Source organism: Ictalurus furcatus, chromosome 1, assembly GCF_023375685.1.
Source record: "Ictalurus furcatus strain D&B chromosome 1, Billie_1.0, whole genome shotgun sequence".
NCBI classification, from domain to species: Eukaryota; Metazoa; Chordata; class Actinopteri; order Siluriformes; family Ictaluridae; genus Ictalurus; species Ictalurus furcatus.
The window spans coordinates 35,054,224-35,073,686 of NC_071255.1; the positions used below are offsets into that span (position 1 = coordinate 35,054,224).

At 39.6% G+C, this 19,463-nt stretch overlaps 1 protein-coding gene across 1 annotated transcript in view; it reads right to left on the reverse strand.

The window, feature by feature from the left end:
• Nucleotides 1-19,463, reverse strand: part of myo3a (myosin IIIA) — a 37,763-nt gene that overhangs the window by 8,818 nt on the left and 9,482 nt on the right. The window contains exons 3-16 of the mRNA XM_053630759.1: nucleotides 19,159-19,224; nucleotides 18,305-18,460; nucleotides 13,011-13,110; nucleotides 10,963-11,079; nucleotides 10,613-10,717; nucleotides 8,476-8,559; nucleotides 8,088-8,290; nucleotides 7,183-7,281; nucleotides 6,978-7,092; nucleotides 4,902-5,028; nucleotides 3,593-3,803; nucleotides 2,701-2,848; nucleotides 1,151-1,368; nucleotides 851-917 (exon numbers count right to left, since the gene is read on the reverse strand). Of these exons, the coding sequence (XP_053486734.1) occupies nucleotides 851-917; nucleotides 1,151-1,368; nucleotides 2,701-2,848; nucleotides 3,593-3,803; nucleotides 4,902-5,028; nucleotides 6,978-7,092; nucleotides 7,183-7,281; nucleotides 8,088-8,290; nucleotides 8,476-8,559; nucleotides 10,613-10,717; nucleotides 10,963-11,079; nucleotides 13,011-13,110; nucleotides 18,305-18,460; nucleotides 19,159-19,224 (1,816 nt within the window). The remainder of the gene's footprint in view (nucleotides 1-850; nucleotides 918-1,150; nucleotides 1,369-2,700; nucleotides 2,849-3,592; nucleotides 3,804-4,901; nucleotides 5,029-6,977; nucleotides 7,093-7,182; nucleotides 7,282-8,087; nucleotides 8,291-8,475; nucleotides 8,560-10,612; nucleotides 10,718-10,962; nucleotides 11,080-13,010; nucleotides 13,111-18,304; nucleotides 18,461-19,158; nucleotides 19,225-19,463) is intronic.

Below are 19,463 nucleotides of genomic sequence, written 5' to 3' on the forward strand. Positions count from 1 at the left end.
CTGGAGGTGTGAGGAAAACAAGCCACCGTGCCCCCCGCAATGATTAAAATGTTTGATATAAAATTCAAACATGTCAGGTCGTACAAAACAAAAATGAAGTAAAAGTAAGTTACTTAATCTATTTGTTTAATTCTTGCTAATTTCCTGACCAATGATTTGTTCTTAAGATCATTAAAAGCTTAATATTTTACCATTTCTGGATATTGTGGCCCCTTTTTTTTTGCCCAGGAGTGTGTGTGTGTATATATATATATATATATATATATATATATATATATATATATATATATATATAAATCGCAGTAAAAAAAAAAAGGACATATCCATACCTTTCCAGCATAGTGGTTGATTCCAAAGCCAAGATCAACCCTCATTGGCCTCCAGAAGTTTTTTGATTTCAAGTTGTCCTCAAATTTTTCTGCATGAGCAAAAGCGTGAATTAACGTGACGTTTATGCTAACTCTCTAACAGTCGCAGTCCATATCAAAGATATTTGAGCGATTTATGGATTTAGGGTCCGCTCTGGCTCGATCATTAGGGACAAATTCACCAATTTAAAATTTCGATCTGAAACAGATATCTTTCTATAAAGCTGCTTCGTTAGATGGTCCGTTGTGATACGCGCTATACAAATAAAAACTCAAGTGAATTGAATTCATTTTATTCTTTTTCCTTCCACACCCAACCCATCGCAAACATGTCTGTCTGACGCAACCAAAACCGTACAGGCCTCGCTAAGAGTGTAGCAAGCCCAACTGGTACCATTAATGCATGCTCAATGCCCCTGGATCCGTACGGATTAAATGTTGTACCGTCTTTGTACTGAACTTTCCTGTTGTCGTTCTCAAACTCTGCAAGTATGGCTGGGTGATTTTACAAAAATATCATCCCAACTCTCAAATGGAGGACTCCGCCCACTCATTAAGCGCGTTGAATGAAACGTAGATTATGTAGAAAAATGATAGATACACTTTTATGACACTTATTTGCAATAAACAATGCAAAATGTAAAAAAAAGAAAAAAAAAGAAGGTTTTCATTTGACTCAGTCTCAAATGCTCGCGTTAGGAACACTGAATAGGATGAAATACAGTTCCTGTGTACTGTACGTATGCCCATATGACTCCTGAAGGTCATATAAAAGAACCTGCTAGTGTTCTATTGACTCTCTGTATGCGAGGAGTGTGTGAGTGTTTAGAAAGGGGTGTAACTTGCCGACGAGGGTCTGATCGGTGGCCTGGGGGAACCTGCTCTCCTCATCCAGCAGTGACAGCATACCCATGGGCTTCTGCAGGAAAAGGTCCAGCAGGGGCCGGTTGTCCTCATACTCAATCACTCGCACGTCCACGTCCTCGTTCAGGTACTCGTCCTGCAGTGTATTCAGGGGTGGACAAATCATAAATCTATTAGCTAGCCCACGGGGCACACGAAAGCACCAGCGTACGTGACTTGTCTCATGTCTTGCTTGCCCGTAAAGCTAGTTCACTAGGCTGAAAATGTAGGGAAATAAACCACATTTTAACTGCAAAGTATGACAAGCAAGTCCAATAGTTAAGCGCACTAATACAGATTAACAACACCGTGCGAGTTCTCCACTCCTAAATGTAGCATGTCACGCTTGCGCTATCGACTAAACAGCATTCTTTGGCTAAAATTTAGGCTATGAGCCTCACGTAGAGTTTTGCTCAACATGCTAACACGCTAGCAGTGAGTCAACTGGAGTGTGCTACGTTTAAACATACGGTACATATCACATTAAAATGAAAGTCAATAGGGAGGTGGGTTGGATAGAAGAACAAAAGAAATGCTCCTGACCATCAGATCAGCAGCCTACTGGGGCGTCGGCGAGGAAGAAGCTTCACCAGGAAGCACCGTAAACACAATGTACTTTGTAGCGTGCGGTGATGAGGGACAGAATGCAAGTGAGTAAAGTTAGCTTAATGTTTATTAAGGGCACTCAGGTAATCGTAGTCAGCAGTAAATTATACACTGTACGTGTGCGTTTATGACATTTTAACTCCCTCACTGGCATCCTCTTAGTGCACGTATACAAAAGCTAAAAGCCCAGGAGCAAAACGCTGACATTTCCAATCTCCAGGTAGCCATGTTGAACACACACACACACACACACACACACATAATCATGCAAATGCCTACAGGAGCCACACACACGTCTGAGAAATGTAATTTCCGCAGTAGGGTCAGAACATGCGCACACACACACACATATACAGTATATATATATATATATATATATATATATATATATATATAGTCGATTCCAGAGCAATACTTACGTTCATATTGCACCACGCACACCATGTTAAATGTTTTGGTTTTGCACAATAGCTATCCTGCAGTTATATATATCTCTTAACCTTAGAGGGTTCCAAAGCGCTTTACACTGGTTCTTATTCACCCATTCACACACACACTCACACACACCAATGGTAGCAGAGCTTGTCATCGGGAGCAACTTGGGGTTCAGTGTCTTGCCCAAGGACACTTCGGCATGTGGAGTCACGCGAGCCGGGAATCTAACCGCCGACCTTACGATTAGTGGACAACCCGCTCTACCACCTGAACCACAACCGCCCGCACAGCCGCCTATACTATCATCATGTACATGGAAAGACCTTCATTCCTATGAGAAAGAAGAGATACAAACTGCACGTATGCTCTCGGGACATTCACAGCGTACCTGCTCCCAGGCGAATATGTGCTGGTTGAAGTAGAACTGGATCTGCTCGTTGGCGATGTTGATGCAGAGCTGCTCGAAAGAGTTGCGCTTGAAGTTCTCAAAGCCGAAGATGTCCAGGATGCCGATGTTTTGTTCCTTGTCTTCCTCTCTGAGAATGGAAGAAGAACGAGACGGACGGTTTTATGAAAGACGGATCGTTCTTCGGTCAGACTTTGTACAGATTAATAGTACAGCGCTGATAAGTTCTCAAATCTGATTGGTTGATTCATCGTCTATAAGAGCAGCTCTGTCATTAGTGCAGCTCACGGGTTTATATTAACGCCTGTCTTCTAACACAGTCACAGGGTTATATGTGTATTAGTATGACATGTTCTTGAATTCCTTTGAAAAACGTTAGCATCGAGGCGGTATAAGAAAGAAGTAAAACGCTTCAGGATGTGGTTATTGGTGTTTAATCGAGTGCTGGGTTTTAACAGTAATTCTGCTTCATCACACCACCCTGTCGTTGATTAATTTCCTGTATATGCAGTGCAGTGGAGGCTGAGCGGTTAAGGCTCTGGGTTACTGATCAGAAGGTCGGGGGTTCAAGCCCCAGCACTGCCAAGCTGCCACTGTTGCTGCCATTGAGCAAGGCCCTTAACCCTTTCTGCTCCAGGGGGCGCTGTAGACCCTGTGCTCTAACCCCTACTTCCTGACATGCTGGGTTATGAATTTCACTGTGCTGCAGTGTATATGTGACCAACAAAGGACTCATTATCATTAGATCAGCAAAAACAAGCGATAGCTTTCTCTGCACATGTACAAGTTTGTCATGAATGCAGGCACTTTTCTGATCATTTGTTCATTTTCTCTGCTCTCTTTATCCTCCACTCTCTCTCTCTGTCTCTCTCACCCGTTCTGGTTATCGTGTCTGAGCAGGGAGTTGATGCGGTTGACGATCCAGCTGAAGAGGCGTCCGTACAGCGCTTTGCTCATGGCGTCCCGCACCTCGGTGGCTTTCTCCACCGTGTTGGGCCGGACGATGGTCTCACCCCGAGCCACCACACAGTGTGAAGTGAGAGCCTCCTTCAGCTCATCCGAACGGATACACAGCAAAGACGCGGCTGCAAAACAACACACACACACACACACACACACACACACACAGTCATTTCCTCACCAGCCTCTACTATTTATTTCTCTCCCTCTTTGAGTTAAAAAGATTTTTTTTTTTAAATATACGCAGCTTGTCACGTTATCAACAAACTGTACACTCGTCTATCCTGACGACTTCATCATTACAGCTTTACTTCTGACTGTTATAAAGCACTCACACTGGAGACTCATTCCATCAAGGTTCCTTAAACGTCTCCTTACAGAAAACCTCTCTTTAATCCGTTTATGTTACTGGAGGAGGTCGAGACTAAAGATGATTTGTTTTGTTTATTAAACATTAAAACCTTCGACAGTGGCGAACCTTGCCTTTGACCAATCAGGCATGTCAGATATGGCAAGCCCCGCCCAAATTATTCCTGGTTCATGAACAAAATCCACTATTTCGGAGCAACAACTAAAAGGTTCCAGCCTAAGAATTGAAAAAATGTTCCTAGTTCCCTCTTGAAAATGTACTTAAGAGTTATTCCAAAGGTTACTCATGGTTGACCAGCAATGTCAAGTATGGCAAGCTCCGCCCCAATGGTTCCTGGTTCACAAAATAAATAAAATAAATAAATCTGCTACAATGGAGCTGCAACTAAAAGGTTCCTGGAACTACAGTCAACTACAGCATAATAATAATAATAATAAGAAGAAGAAGAAGAAGAAGAAGAAATAGAAGAAGAAGAATGGCCCTATTGGCCATTCTTGTAAATGTACAGTAAATTAAGAGTTCTTGAAATGGTTACTTGTCTTTGATGACAAATATGGTAAGCTCCGCCCCAGTTGTGCATAGTTCACAAAAAAACAAGCTACTCCGACAACTAAACAGCCAGTTTATTAACTACAGACTTATAAAAACGAGAGTAAAAAAGAGTTCTTGAGATGTTTGCTGGTCAAGGAAAGGTTCCTGGGTTCCTGAAAAGGTTACTAGGTGTTACTAGGCAGCCCTGTAGTCCACTCTTCTAGAGAAGCATGCTAAGCTGTGGGCTATCAGTGGACTAACTCAACTCTCCTTTTCATTTTGCTGCACTAGCATGCTGACCTGCTAGCATTCTTTAACTCACCGCTCTCTAACACAGCCACGTTAGCAATGTTGCTCTTGTCGGTTTGATGCTCCGTAGCCACTGAAGCAAACTCGATATCTCCGGTGATTAAGATGGCCGCAACAATGCTGTACACACTTCCTAGTTCCTGTGGAGAAATACAAGATGAGATACAAGCTGAAATGTAGCAAGTGTAACAAATTTAACACACTACCCTGCTCATAAAATAAACAAACACAAAAGCCCCAAAACAATAGAAACCCTCGTAGAATTTTTAATGGTTTTAATGGTAGGAATGGGAATTTTATTGGTTTTTAATGGAAACTGTAATAGTCCCTGTGGGGCTCTACTGGTAATTTGTTGCCTTTTATTGGTGGCATGTTAAGTCTAGTTAAAGACCAGTAACGGTAATGCTTATAGCTGATGGTTTGTAATGGTATTTGTAGTGGAAACCATTAGAATTTCTGTGATGGTTACTACTGTTGTTTTTTTTTGTTTTGTTTTGTTTTTTTGTTTGTTTGTTTTTTATCCAGCAGGGTAGTCTTACAAGTTTGTTGCCTAAATGTAGCTACAAATGAGATTTGTTTTAGTTTTCGATCATGTTAGCATGCAAGCAAAAACCCATTACATAGCTGCAAGTTCCTGTCTTTTGTGCAGATTATGAGGATTGTCTGCGTTGCTAATTTGTGTTGTTAGCTTGTTAGCTCCAGTTCAAAACTAAAAGATTCACACAACAAACACTGGATAGCTTGGATGAAAAAAAAAAAAAGGGTAAAACTACTAAAATGACATTAATAATGATATTTTGGAATGAATTTGATAACGTATTCGCTCTGATGTGACAGCTCCGAAGCTCCAGAGCAGGCAGTCAGGACCGGCGTGTTTCTCTGACTGTCGTTCTCATTAGCGCCTCGCCGTACGCCATGTTTCATCATATCACGCCACTCACACTCCTGTCACTCACCTGCTCACACTGAGCCAATCAACATCCCGCTGGATAGACACGAAATTAACCTGACATTTCTCAACGGTGAGGCTACGACTCGTACGGATCACAAACCAAACTTTCTAGACTGAGTCTCGCCTGATTATATCATGCTTGAGGTAATATGTGTGGATAATAATAGTCTACTGCTGAAAATAATTAAAAAAAAATAATCATGTCATATGCATCTTTAATATTTTACAGAACTGGATTTGTTTATATAGAGCTGTATAATGTACATAATTAATGGCACCCTTAAACATGAACAGAATGGTTGCAATAAAATAAATAATTGGTGCATTAATTAAGACGTCTCCCAAAATCATATGCGGCAAAAATATTGGCACCCTATCATGTTACCCTGGTGCATAGGTTATATTGATATGTATATATACTGTGTGCGTATATAAATATATATATAGACATAATACTTTCTTCTTTTCTTAATAAATATTTTTTATATCTGTCACATAACTTGAAATTTTTCCAAAGATGATCCATAATAATGACTCCAAATGAATGCAGATATGGTGACACGAAATCAACACTTTGATGCTCATCTCGATCTACAGATTTAAGAGGCCTAAATGTAAGAATATAAACGAGTTAGAATTTTTACAAGCGTGTCCGACTTTGTTAGATGTTAAAGGAGGAAACTCTGTTGCTGTTTTTCCCTTCAGGAGAGGTTTCGCTGAACATTAATTGAGGTGTGCCACACATTTTTAAACCAGTGTTTTGCATAAATAAATACAATACAATACAATACAATACAATACAATACAATAAAGTCCTTACGAAAGTGTTCTCATGTGTTTAAGCTCAAACCACGACTCGTTACATTATTAAAAGGGTGCCAATAATTCCGGAGTTGACTGTATCCTGTGTCAATTATCGTTTAACACTTGTATTTGCAATACTGATATGTTCTACCAAAACACGCTATATGCTATAATGTGCTGAGATCATCACTGAATGTCATTTTCTTCATTGTTTGTTAGCTACGTTAGCTTCATAACTTCAGTTCAACCAACCAAGGAACCAAACTGTAGCACAGCCACCACACCTACTGTATGTCATTTACTTCAGCCCTGCTACAATAAGGAGAGTATTACCTCGAGGGTGAACCCGATCACTTTAAAACACTGCTCCACCGCTTCAAAATGCTCCTTGTAGGATGCGTTGCCCACGATGTCGGGCACGAGCTTGACGTTTTCGTTCTGAAAGTACCTGAAGTGAACGGTGAGGAAACAGTTCTTTAAACACATTGGGCTGTAAATAAAGCACTGTGGTTACAGCGTTCAGTGAAGAAAAACCTACTTTGGAGTTTTACTGTCAGAAAGCTTGTAGTGCGCGAGCTTCTTTCTCTCCGCCAGGCCAGCGTAGATGTAGTAGAAAATGTGGAAATTACGCTCTCCGCTGTCGGACGAGAAAGAAATGGAACAGTAGTAAAGTTTTACTCAGAAGGTCAGTGATGGTTTGTTATTAAATCAGTGCTGAAGTAAAATGGATCTCACAATGAGATTGGAAAAAAGAAGGGTTGACAGTGTTCTATAGAAATGGATTTACAACGTAAACAGCGCTAAACCATATACAGCACGTGTGTCAAATAATACTGAAACAGCCCGTAGTGTACTACTACTATTCAACATTTTCACACTATCTGACCTGCGATGTAGCGACCAGCTTTTATCTGGAAAAGGTCGCAAATGAGCTTGCTGAAATTCTGCTTAAAATCAACACTTATTGCATCTCAATATGATTCCGAAGCGTATATACAGTACATATATATATATATACATATATACAAACTGTATACATTCAGGAAAGTGAGAATTCTTAATCCGTCTCCATCAATCTGCAGGTTTCTAATTACTGCATGTTGCCTCTGTAATTATCCTCCATGTTTTTGCTTTGCCATCAGAGCAATTTCAGAGCTGGTGCTGGATGAATGACTCGCCTGATTGTGCTATTCATGTAGTTCTTTTAAAAACACTTCACTCTTAAGTAGGGCAGCTTCATGTTTCTTCTAAAAGAAAATCAGTTTACCCCCCAACATCCCCTCTACGGAGGTCACATCTGATACACTGATGCAGTGTACTTTCACAAAAAGGAAATGAGAAAGATGGAGGATTACGTTCGGTACGCTTTTATTTTGTATTTTTTTTTTTTTTGGTCATTTTAGTCATCGTTTTGAACTCGAATCATTCAGGAATGACACTCACGCAGCCTGGTGAATGACACGGGATTTCTCCAGCAGGTATTCGTAGATCTGCGCTCCCACCACCGTTCCTTCACACGTGAACTTCATCTCCAGATATTTCCCAAAGCGGCTGGAGTTGTCGTTGATGGCCGTGCAGGCGTTTCCGAACGCTTCTACGAGGTTGTTCACGAGCAGGATCTTCTCTTGGAGAGTCCGGTTGTTTGCCTGTAGACAAAAAAGACAACAAAAGCACTGCCTATAGTGTATATATATATATATGAATTTTGGTAACACCTACACTGTATAGCAGGCTTTAATATCTCATTCATAAGCATTGGGTTAACGTTTTATAAAACAGCAATGTGTTATTAAAAATGTACAAACAAAATAAGTATAAAGGTTGATGAGACCTTGCCAAGGAGGGTGAGCTGCTGGACCAGGAGGTGAGCGCTTTCTGTCTTCCCCGCACCACTTTCTCCACTGATCACAATACACTGCACATGAGGAGGAAAGATGAGCCATCAGCGCTAATCCACACCACTAACATTAACGGGGTTCTCCAGTGGTTTTAACCTGATCTACTTGTACAGCGTCTGTAGCGGAAACACTCTGTTTACTCCAAACTCTGTTCTAATGACAGTCTAAGTGCAGCTGCTGAATTCTGTTCATAAACATTTACAGTTCTTCTGAGGAACTACAGAATATTATTAATTCTTCTGTTGCAAGTATTCAAAAAAATCCCTAAATCTGGCCTTTTAGACGCGGGACTAGTTTTTGTCCTTTTAGACGCGGGACTATTTTTTGTCCTTTTAGACGCGGGACTATTTTTTGTCCTTTTAGACGCGGGACTAGTTTTTGTCCTTTTAGACGTTGGACTACTTTTTGTCCTTTTAGACGCGGGACTATTTTTTGTCCTTTTAGACGTGGGACTATTTTTTGTCCTTTTAGACGCGGGACTACTTTTTGTCCTTTTAGACGCGGGACTATTTTTTGTCCTTTTAGACGTGGGACTACTTTTTGTCCTTTTAGACGCGGGACTACTTTTTGTCCTTTTAGACGCGGGACTATTTTTTGTCCTTTTAGACGTTGGACTAGTTTTTGTCCTTTTAGACGTTGGACTAGTTTTTGTCCTTTTAGACGCGGGACTACTTTTTGTCCTTTTAGACGTTGGACTAGTTTTTGTCCTTTTAGACGTTGGACTACTTTTTGTCCTTTTAGACGCGGGACTACTTTTTTTTCCTTTTAGACGCGGGACTAGTTTTTGTCCTTTTAGACGCGGGACTACTTTTTTTCCTTTTAGACGCGGGACTACTTTTTTTCCTTTTAGACGTGGGACTACTTTTTGTCCTTTTAGACGCGGAACTAGTTTTTGTCCTTTTAGACGCGGGACTACTTTTTGTCCTTTTAGACGCGGGACTACTTTTTGTCCTTTTAGACGCGGGACTATTTTTTGTCCTTTTAGACGTTGGACTAGTTTTTGTCCTTTTAGACGTTGGACTAGTTTTTGTCCTTTTAGACGCGGGACTACTTTTTGTCCTTTTAGACGTTGGACTAGTTTTTGTCCTTTTAGACGTTGGACTACTTTTTGTCCTTTTAGACGCGGGACTACTTTTTTTTCCTTTTAGACGCGGGACTACTTTTTGTCCTTTTAGACGCGGGACTACTTTTTTTCCTTTTAGACGCGGGACTACTTTTTTTCCTTTTAGACGTGGGACTACTTTTTGTCCTTTTAGACGCGGAACTAGTTTTTGTCCTTTTAGACGCGGGACTACTTTTTGTCCTTTTAGACGTTGGACTAGTTTTTGTCCTTTTAGATGTGGGACTAGTTTTTGTCCTTTTAGACGTGGGACTACTTTTTGTCCTTTTAGACGCGGGACTACTTTTTGTCCTTTTAGTCGTGGGACTATTTTTTGTCCTTTTAGACGTGGGACTATTTTTCTTTGTCCTTTTAGACATGCGCCAATTTTTTCCCCTATGGGTGTGGGACTATTTTTCACAGAGGGAAGAATTTGTGATGGTGCATGTGGTGGATACCACAAAACATTCATGTAGGTGTAAACTAACCGGAACTACTTTTTTTTTCTACAGATGGCACTAAGCTGATACGCGGTATGGGAATCGGTTGACACCAGCAAAAAAAAAAATGGTGGATCGTACAGTAAATCAAAGAAAACATATCAGATATCGGATCCTGTAACAAATAATAAAATATTGGAACTTGATTTGGAAAAGAAGTGTATTTTTGGAAAAACATGACTGTTTTTACTCATTTACTCATCTGTGTCTCATTGAACTATCTTTAGAGTTAGAGTTTGACAGTCATATTATTACATTTGTGTTGTACAGTCACATATTTCAATTCTTTATTGATGAAATTCGACACCTGCCCTTAGACTTTCATTCGAAATGAATTTGTAGTAAAGAATTCGTTTGATAGAGATCAGAATGCTAACAAGTGCTGTACTGCTAGCTTCACTCACAAGCCTTCGTGCGATAGTTGTATTGGTTTTAGTTATGTTTGATCACTTTAGAGTTGCTTTCAATCACCTGATCAGTGTTGTAGGACACCATGGACTGGTACGCGACGTCGGCAACGGCGAATATGTGAGGAGGATTTACCGTGCGCTTGGTCCCGATGTACATCTTTGAGTGCTGAGAGAGGAAAGTATGGGAAAGAATAATAATAATCATAATTTTTAAAACATTTGGCATGTGAATGTAAATGATTAAAATATTAAACTTCATTTGCAAGGAGGAAATGAAATGAGATTAAATGCTGAAAGAAGAGAGAGAGAGAGAGAGAGAAAGAGAGAGATGCTGATGTTATCTATAGTGAAATATGGAGAAGGTCTAGTCTATAGTTCGTAACACACACACACACACACACACACACACACCTCAGGAGTGTACAGATCGATCTTGTGGAAGGGGTTGATGGCGATAAGGATGTCTCCCACATACGTGTAGATCTGCTCATTACTGTAGCGCTTCTGCAGATGTTCCGTCACTGTGTTCTTATGAGGAGACAAACACATGTTACACACACACACACACACACACACACACACACACACACACTGACTGCACCAGATGTGTGTAATCCTCACTTTCTGTTCATCATGTAGCACACAGAGTGTTTACTGAGAACACTTCATTAACCTCATTTATAACAACACTCCATGTATATCTACTGCTGTGTGTGTGTGTGTGTGTGTGTGTGTGTGTGTGTGTGTGTGTGTGTGTGTGTGTGAGAGAGAGAGAGAGAGAGAGAGAGAGAGATGTAGGAAACAGGATATCAGCTAACATTTTGCTTCATTCAAAGTGAACTAAACACCATCTCTCTGAAATACAAAAAAAATCTATAAGTAATACAAAATGACAAAAAAAACAACAAAGAAACATAAACATTAAAGCAAACAAACAAACAAACAAACAGAGAAATGAATTAATAAATAAATACATAAACTAATTTGAAGCTCACTTATTTCGTTTTTTTGTTGTTGTTGCAAACAGATTTAGCAATGTTAAACAAAAAAAGAATGTAATTAAAAAATAGTTAAAATAAAATAAAATAAAATAAATAAACTGACAAGCAAGCAAAAAAAAAAAAGAAAAACAAATCATTTAAAAGAATTTAACAGTAATAATTAAAATAAATAAATAAACATAAATAAAGTAACATTTATAGTTTAAGGTTTTGTGTTATTTATTCTTTGTTTGTTTATAGACGTGTGTGTGATTTTTTTTTTTTTTTTTTTTTTTTTAAATATTCTGATTGTTGACCTTGGGTGTGAGAAATGCACTGTAAATTGTAATACTGTAAATTATATTATAAAGTATATATATATATATAATAACAGTACTGGAGGTTTTGCGGTTTAGGTTGTTGGAAAATCAACATTAATACTTGGTTTTATATTGAATACATTTATAATTTATTTGCTAAAATAAAATACATTTTTGTTTGTATGTAACTGTGTTAATTAAGTGGATCAGCAAAGAACAGTATTGCTAAATATAATTTCCAAAAAAATTCAACAACAACCTTGTATTATATGAAGATGTTTTTTGTTGTTGTCTTGTGTATGAGTTGAAAGGGCCGTGTCAATGATAATGAGTCTTCATCGATCACATATACACTACAGCACAGTGAAGTTCAGCATGTCAGGAAGTTGGGGTCAGACATGATACAGCGCCCCCTGGAGCAGAGAGGGGTAAGGGCCTTGCTCAAGGGCCCAACAATGGCAGCTTAGCAGTGCTGGGGCTTGAACTCCTGACCTTCTGACCAGTAACCCAGAGCCTTAACCGCTCAGCCACCACTGCCCCCTGTGCCAAAGCAAAATAAAGTCCTCGCCACCTCCCACCATGCTTTAAGCCAAACAGGACTCAACTGACTACATTTCAGTTCAATTTTCATTTTATTTACATTAACTCCAGTCTTGATTTTTATTTTTTTTTAAATCTGTGTATCAGAGCAGGAAGAACACAGCAGTAAAGCATTTTCCCCCTCATGTCCTGTATTTGGGCCAAAAAAAGACTGATTCCCCGGCGTCTCTGTCTATCGTCTGCTTCCATCGCTGCGGGGATGTGTGAAATAAAGTGAGCATCTAATTCCTGGCAGCAAAGCTCTGTGCTGTAATGGATGTGGGAAATCCATCTGCAGCTGTGTGAGCGATTTGTATCTTTCGGTACGCCGACAGGAGCCTGCGCGATCATAAATCACTAACGCACAGAAACTGTTATTGTTCTCTAAACTGTTTGTTTTGTTCATTCAGTCATCTGACGGTTAAAAATGGGGCTTTTTTTAGGGGGAAGCCATCACTGTGAGGTTGGCACTCGTTTTCTCGTGCTATAGAGCTGATGTAACGTGCGTCAGATTTAAGGTGTGTTCGGACGGCCGTGTGTGATTTGTTGCGTGATCGTGCCAGAGAAATAGAAATCTTACTTCATCGAGAACTTCCAGGGTTGCCAGATCCTCCATGTCATCAGGTTCGTCGCTCTGAGACTTCATGTTGTCGTCTTTTTTAGTGTGAATTCTTTCGTGTCTGCAATCGCACAACAACCAAACGGTAGCATTCGTAATGTTAAATATTCAGTACGTTTTTGGGAAGAAGAAGAAGAAGAAGAAGAAAAAAATGACTTAATCACTTATTGGTCTGAAATTTTGCGATACTCAAGCCTGAGATTTATCCCACAGCGCTGTTGAATTCTGGATTGTGATGGGTCAGAAGATTGGGCTGACAGTAGCGCAGCTGCAAATCACGGGTGTATATTAACGCGCTTATTATAACACGTTATCGTTTCTATAGTAACAGACAGGGACTCATACGGTGGACGCTTCTTATTTACAGATTTTTTTTTTTTTTAAACGTGTGCGGTTGATGATATGTTGAGGTTTTCCGTAAGGAGATGTTACAGTATGTAAGGAGTCTCCAGTGTCAGAGCTTGGAAACACTCAGAGGGAAAGCTGTAAACAGTTTGCCTTTCTCTTATTAATTATTTTAAGAGAGAGGAAAAAAAGAGAGAGGCTAGTGAGGGAGCGACTGTTTATAGCCGCTATAACGCAAGTTAAAACATTGCTTTTGCCGCATTAAATGCAGCTAGAAATGGATAAAAAAAACGTATGACATGATGTTCATTAATAAATGCAAAATTGCTGTGCTATAAGAGGACTTAACGTGAGAAAATAACCACCGATTGTCGATTATTTTCGTAGAACAGCGCACCCTGTCAGGTTTTATTCCTTATATGCAGTATGTATACTGTACATAACTTTGTTATGAACTCATGACAGGCCACTGCTTAAAATTGGAATATGTGGGAGTGTCAATCAACAATTAAACTAAAAGCTGGATTATGTAAGTCCCGCCCCACTGGTAAAAAAAAAAAAAGATCTGATTGGCTTGTTGGTTAAGATTTAAGCAGAAAAGACCTGCAGATATAGTGCGCCTTGCTCGGTTATGTAATCGTATAGAAATATGCACTGTAGTAATAAAATTTTCGCATATGTTGTTGTTTTTTTTTCAAATGAATGTTTTGTCAATCTGTTTCTTGCTTTAGCGGTCTCTCCCCATTCAAGTAGAAAGAAGCAGTAATGGTATCAAGACTGAAAATCACCCCCCGTGGACGATTCCAAGATGGCCGCCGAGCGCACGGACATTACTATAAGGACTTCGTCTTGGTGGTGGTTCGGTACAGAATTTGCACTTAAGCAAATCAGCTCATTTGAATGTACTGTATATACTGTATGTGTGGTGGCCTGGAAAAACCAGTCACGTGGTCAACCGTTTTCTGCTTTTTATCCTTTATCCTTTTTAAACTACAAGTTTTCCAGGACTGAAAGGAATTTCTGTGGGCTGTCGTCTACCTGTACACTTGTACAGAGCGTGTGAGGGTTCTTCTGTGTTCTGATGATTACATGATTGAGCAGGAACGTCGCGGGCATTTTGACAGCCGCTGTCTGGACCTGAATTGAATGAATTCAGTTTCACTATGGCGTGTATCTCATGAAATGATGAGGAAATCACACAGAACTAACGAGGTTTTAAATATCTTTCAGCAGACTGAATGTTTTTACTGCTGTGTTTGTTAAACTGGCTCCTTAGCCACTGCAGGCAGACGTCAAGCCGTCATCACCTTTTCTTTTAATAACACGTATTAAGCGTTTGGGCGCTGAGTGAAGACACCAGTTGGTGAAGCTTAGAGAGCGGAATTTTCTCCCATTCTTCCGTTATGCATTTCTTCAGCTGCGCGACTGTACAGGGCCTTCGTTGCCTTATTTTGCACTTCATCATGTGCTACATATTCTCAATGGGAGACAGGTATTAAGGTAGCACCCGCACTCTCTGCTTACGCAACCATGCGCTTGTAATCCGGGCAGAATGTGGTTCGGCGTTGTCCTGCTCTGGATGGCAGAATATGTTGCTCAAAAATGTGTACATATCTTTCTGCATTAATGCTGCACTCACAGATGTGCAGGTTACCCATGTCATGGGCACTGACACGCCCACATACCATGACAGACGCTGGCTTTTGGACTTGACACCAATAACAGCTTGGATGGTCCTTTTCCTCTTTGGCCCGGAGAACACGACGGCTGTTTTGTCCAAAAACTATTTGAAATGTCGACTCGTCTGACCACAAAACACAATTCCACTGTGCTACTGTCCATCTCAAATGAGACCGAGCCCAGAGAAGTCAGCGGTGCTTCTGGACGGTGTTGATGCATGGCTTCTGCTTTGCATAGTAAAGCCTTAACTTGCATCTGTGATGAATGGTGTTGATTGACACCGGTTTTGAAGACTGACACCGGTTTTGGATCGGAAATCACACGCATTCAGAAATGGTTTTCGGCCTCGCCCTTCACGCACCGAGATTTGACCGGATTCCTCGAATCAGTGAATTATACACTGCACTGCAGAAGGTGAAATGTCAAAATCCTACCAATTTGTCCCTGAGGAATGTTCTTCTCAAAGTGCTCGCTTATTCGCTGACGCATCTGTTGGCAGATCGGCGAGCCTCGACCCGTCCATGCTCTTGAAGGACTAGGCCATTTTTAGAGGCTCCTGATATACTATGATTAGACGATCGCCTCACCTGTTTCACATCACCTTCTCATTTCAACTTCTCACATCGTTCTTACTATTCAATCACCCCTGGCCCAACTTTTTTTGGAACGTGTTGCATGCATCAATTTCAAAATAAACGTTTAGCTTCAAAAAAAAAAACAAAAAAAAACCATGCAGTCGATTAGATAAAACGTCAAATACGTCGTCTTTATACGTTTTTTTTTTTTTGTTTAAATACAAGTCCAAGTACATTTACAAAAGCACTCCTCTTTGTTTTTATTAGCATTTTCCATACTGTCCCAACTTTTTCAGAATTGGGGTTGTAATACTAACAGATTTTAATAAGTTATCTACTAAAATTATAAGTGTGTAAATGACAAACTGACTGTGACGGAGTTGAAATAAAGTAGTGGGGATTTTTTTGTTTGTTCTGTTTTGGGTTTTTTTTTTTTTCAATCTATTTACGAGAAATAATAAATACTTTAGGCCTGTGGTGGGAAAACATGATTTCTTGAAATTTCAGCAATAGCCTTTTCAAATGAGATGATAATAAATTAAAGCCTTTTAAATATAAATGGTCGGGTACAATGGGCACCCATTCCTGAGAACGACCCATAACAGTTCAATATTACAAAACAAATATTTACCGAGTTCATCGTGTTCTTACCGTTGCTTGATGTTCTATTAAACACATTTTTCTATCATTCCTGTTCATTATTGTTATTGCTCATTAATCACACAGAGGTCTTGCCACCAAATAATTAACAATAAGCACTGAATGGACATTTGATTAAACACCAAATGGTGGTCTCTGTCTTACAGTATTTGTATTAGTTAAGTTAATATTATGGTCGTAAATATCGAACATGTTGTTATTATTGAACAGTAAAGGGCTTTTAGATTTTTTAAGAGAAATCATTTTCGTTGAAGGGATTCGAAAGACAAAACCAAAAAGTGTGGAAACGTCTGTCTTAACCAGTGAAAATCCCAGAATGCAGTCCAAATCCAGCACATAGCACCCTACTGTCTAAACACACTTCTGTGTCGATGTGTAGTCAGATTCTAAAATGCTAAAACGTGCTAATGTTTAATGAATAAACAAGGCTAGTAAAGATGAACGAGCTTCATTTCATCCACGCTACCGATCTCCTCCATCCTATTTTGAGTGTTTGCTCCATTTGATCTTTTTAAGCTTCTCCTTTGCGAACAAGAACCATCAGAACTAGCTAGCAGATGAGCTTCCTGGTCGTACTGTTACTCAGGTAAACAATTACAGATGTTTAAAATTTAAAGGTCACTTTGCCTCTATCAGATCGTCAGCGTTTCCAGACCATTTCAGACTCACCGGCTGAACTGAACAGATGAAGTGATCGCAAATAAATAATAGATTGTTTAAAATAAAAAATAATAATGATAAAAAAAAACAAATAGATTGTACCAGCTAGTTAAAAAGCATTAGCAAACTACATGCTTCACAAAAGCACGAACTAAACTGCACATTACTACTAGACACTGATGAGTTTTAGTCACTAGCCTACAGAGCTACACCGTTATGAGGGTTAGCTCGGGGAAAAAGCAGATATTTTGTAGCCAAGAGTGGCATGACACAGCCGATATCCCCTACCTGGCATCCCCGACTCTCCTCTCAGTCGTTCCTTGAGGGCTTAGAGAATGAAAAAATGATTTGAAAAGGTTTTAGATACAGAGCTTTGGAGTAGTGAGAACTGGCCAGACTGGTGTATGACAACAAAGGCGTAGTTGAATAGGAATCAGATACGCTTAGCGTAAAGACTGTGTATGGATCACCGTACAAAGATTAACACTATCAAGTTCCACTGGTATTTTTTTTGTGTGGAAATTTTGAGACAATTGGTGGGGTTATAGGTCACTTCGCTAAGAATAAATAAACAAACAAATAAACCCTCAAGATACCTTTAGGTTGGCTTAATGGCAGAGATATAAGTGGCTAACCAAGACAAAGCTGTCCTCCAGGTAGAAATATGAAACTAAAGAAGGTTTGGTATGGGTAGGAGGGATCCAGAATTCCAAGCTATTTCATGAATGGTGTACTATTACATAAGCTGTGCTGTTATCGAAAAATAATCAATGATGACGTGGTGAGATAAAGCAGAGTTATCGTTACATTGTGTGTTTCTCAATAAGCGCAGATCCTGAAGAGTGTTATTCCTCTCATACCACAGCAATCTGACAACGATTACAAGTTATTATTTATGAAACAATGACAAATCATGCTTTTTATTAGTCTATAGTTATATTATAGTAGCTTCAAACACTCGTCCCCTCACCAGCCTCTCTTTTATTCTCCAATAAGAGGAAAAAATGCAGTATGTTACTAAGGAAGGAATAACATATTAGGACGAAGGCATTAAAATATGCTGTTACATATAGGAAATGAATCAAGACCTTCTGACCAATCAGATTCAAGAATCCAACAGTGCTGTGGTATAATGATATTTTAATCCCATTCATGAGATTTACACACCAAGTCACTTTAGATGTCTTAGAGGTTCTTCAGCTCCAAATCAACAATAGATGTGTGGTTTTTATTTAATCCTGTTTTCATATTCGTTTTTTCAGAACATCGTTCGGCTACAACATGGTCTGTAGGTTCTCACTGGGAGATCTTTATGTAGTTCTGAAGAACAGTTACCTGATTTTCTCAATAACGCCAATCTGGTGGTTGAGTTCGATGAGCTCCGTCAACTGTTTCTGTAGAGTTTCTTCCTGGCCTGTGATCTGTTTGATGAAGGCATGCTGGAGGAGATCCTGAACATTTGGCCGGAGCTCAAAGTCCTTAATCAGACACCTGAATAAAGCACAATCACACACACACACACACACACAAACAAAGTAGGTGAACTCTCAGATCATGTCTGTCTAACGCAGGGGTGTCTAATCTTATCCGGAAAGGGCTGGTGTGGGTGCAGGTTTTCATTCCAACCAAGCATTCCCTGATTCCGCTTAAAATGAGCAAAGTATTTGTTTTATATATATATATATATCGTACACAATTAGAGGAGAGTTCTTCAAAGCGTTTAGGAGCACAGAAGCCGAGTGGCTCTTCATGTCCGAGTGTGTAAAAGTTCATCAGGAGGAGAAAGATCTCTTTGTCGCTATAGCGAAGTCGACATCAAACTTTGCTAATATTAGCCATACTTGCTGACTAGATAAATATCCAATAATGTATAGTAGCTAGCTAGCTAACATAGCTAGGAGGAAAATTTCTTAATGAAGAACAGGAACAGTAACATTGATTCAACTTCTCAAAATGGCAGCCGTTATACAGTGTGACGTCTCGTGAAACGCAAGGATACTAACGCATGACTCAGCAGTTTCAATTCGGCTAGCCATTATTCTAATGTGCTTCAAGTTTAAGCAGGATACAATCCAGATACGAGACATTTAAACTAAACGATATGACATTTGAAGCAAATGCTTCCATTAATCGGATCATTTTACAGACTCTAGCACACCAACAGACTGCTAAATCCACATTTCACTTACTTGCATATGAAATCGTTAAATTGATGGGACCAGATCTCTGGTTGCTGCAGACTCGGTGGAGGATTTCTGTTGGAGAAGGGAAGGACAGAAAACCAGAGGTAAGAGATCATTTCTGAACTTTCTGACATGAGATCAGAGAGAGCAGAGAAAACGTTTCAGAGATAAAAAATGATTATGTTCTGACTGGTAAGTTGATTTTAACGTCGTGGTATATATAATCGTATATTTATGATGGGGAGGAGGTGGGAGAGGACGGGAAATACAAAATATACAACGGGCTGAATTCATAAATGGGATAGAAAATA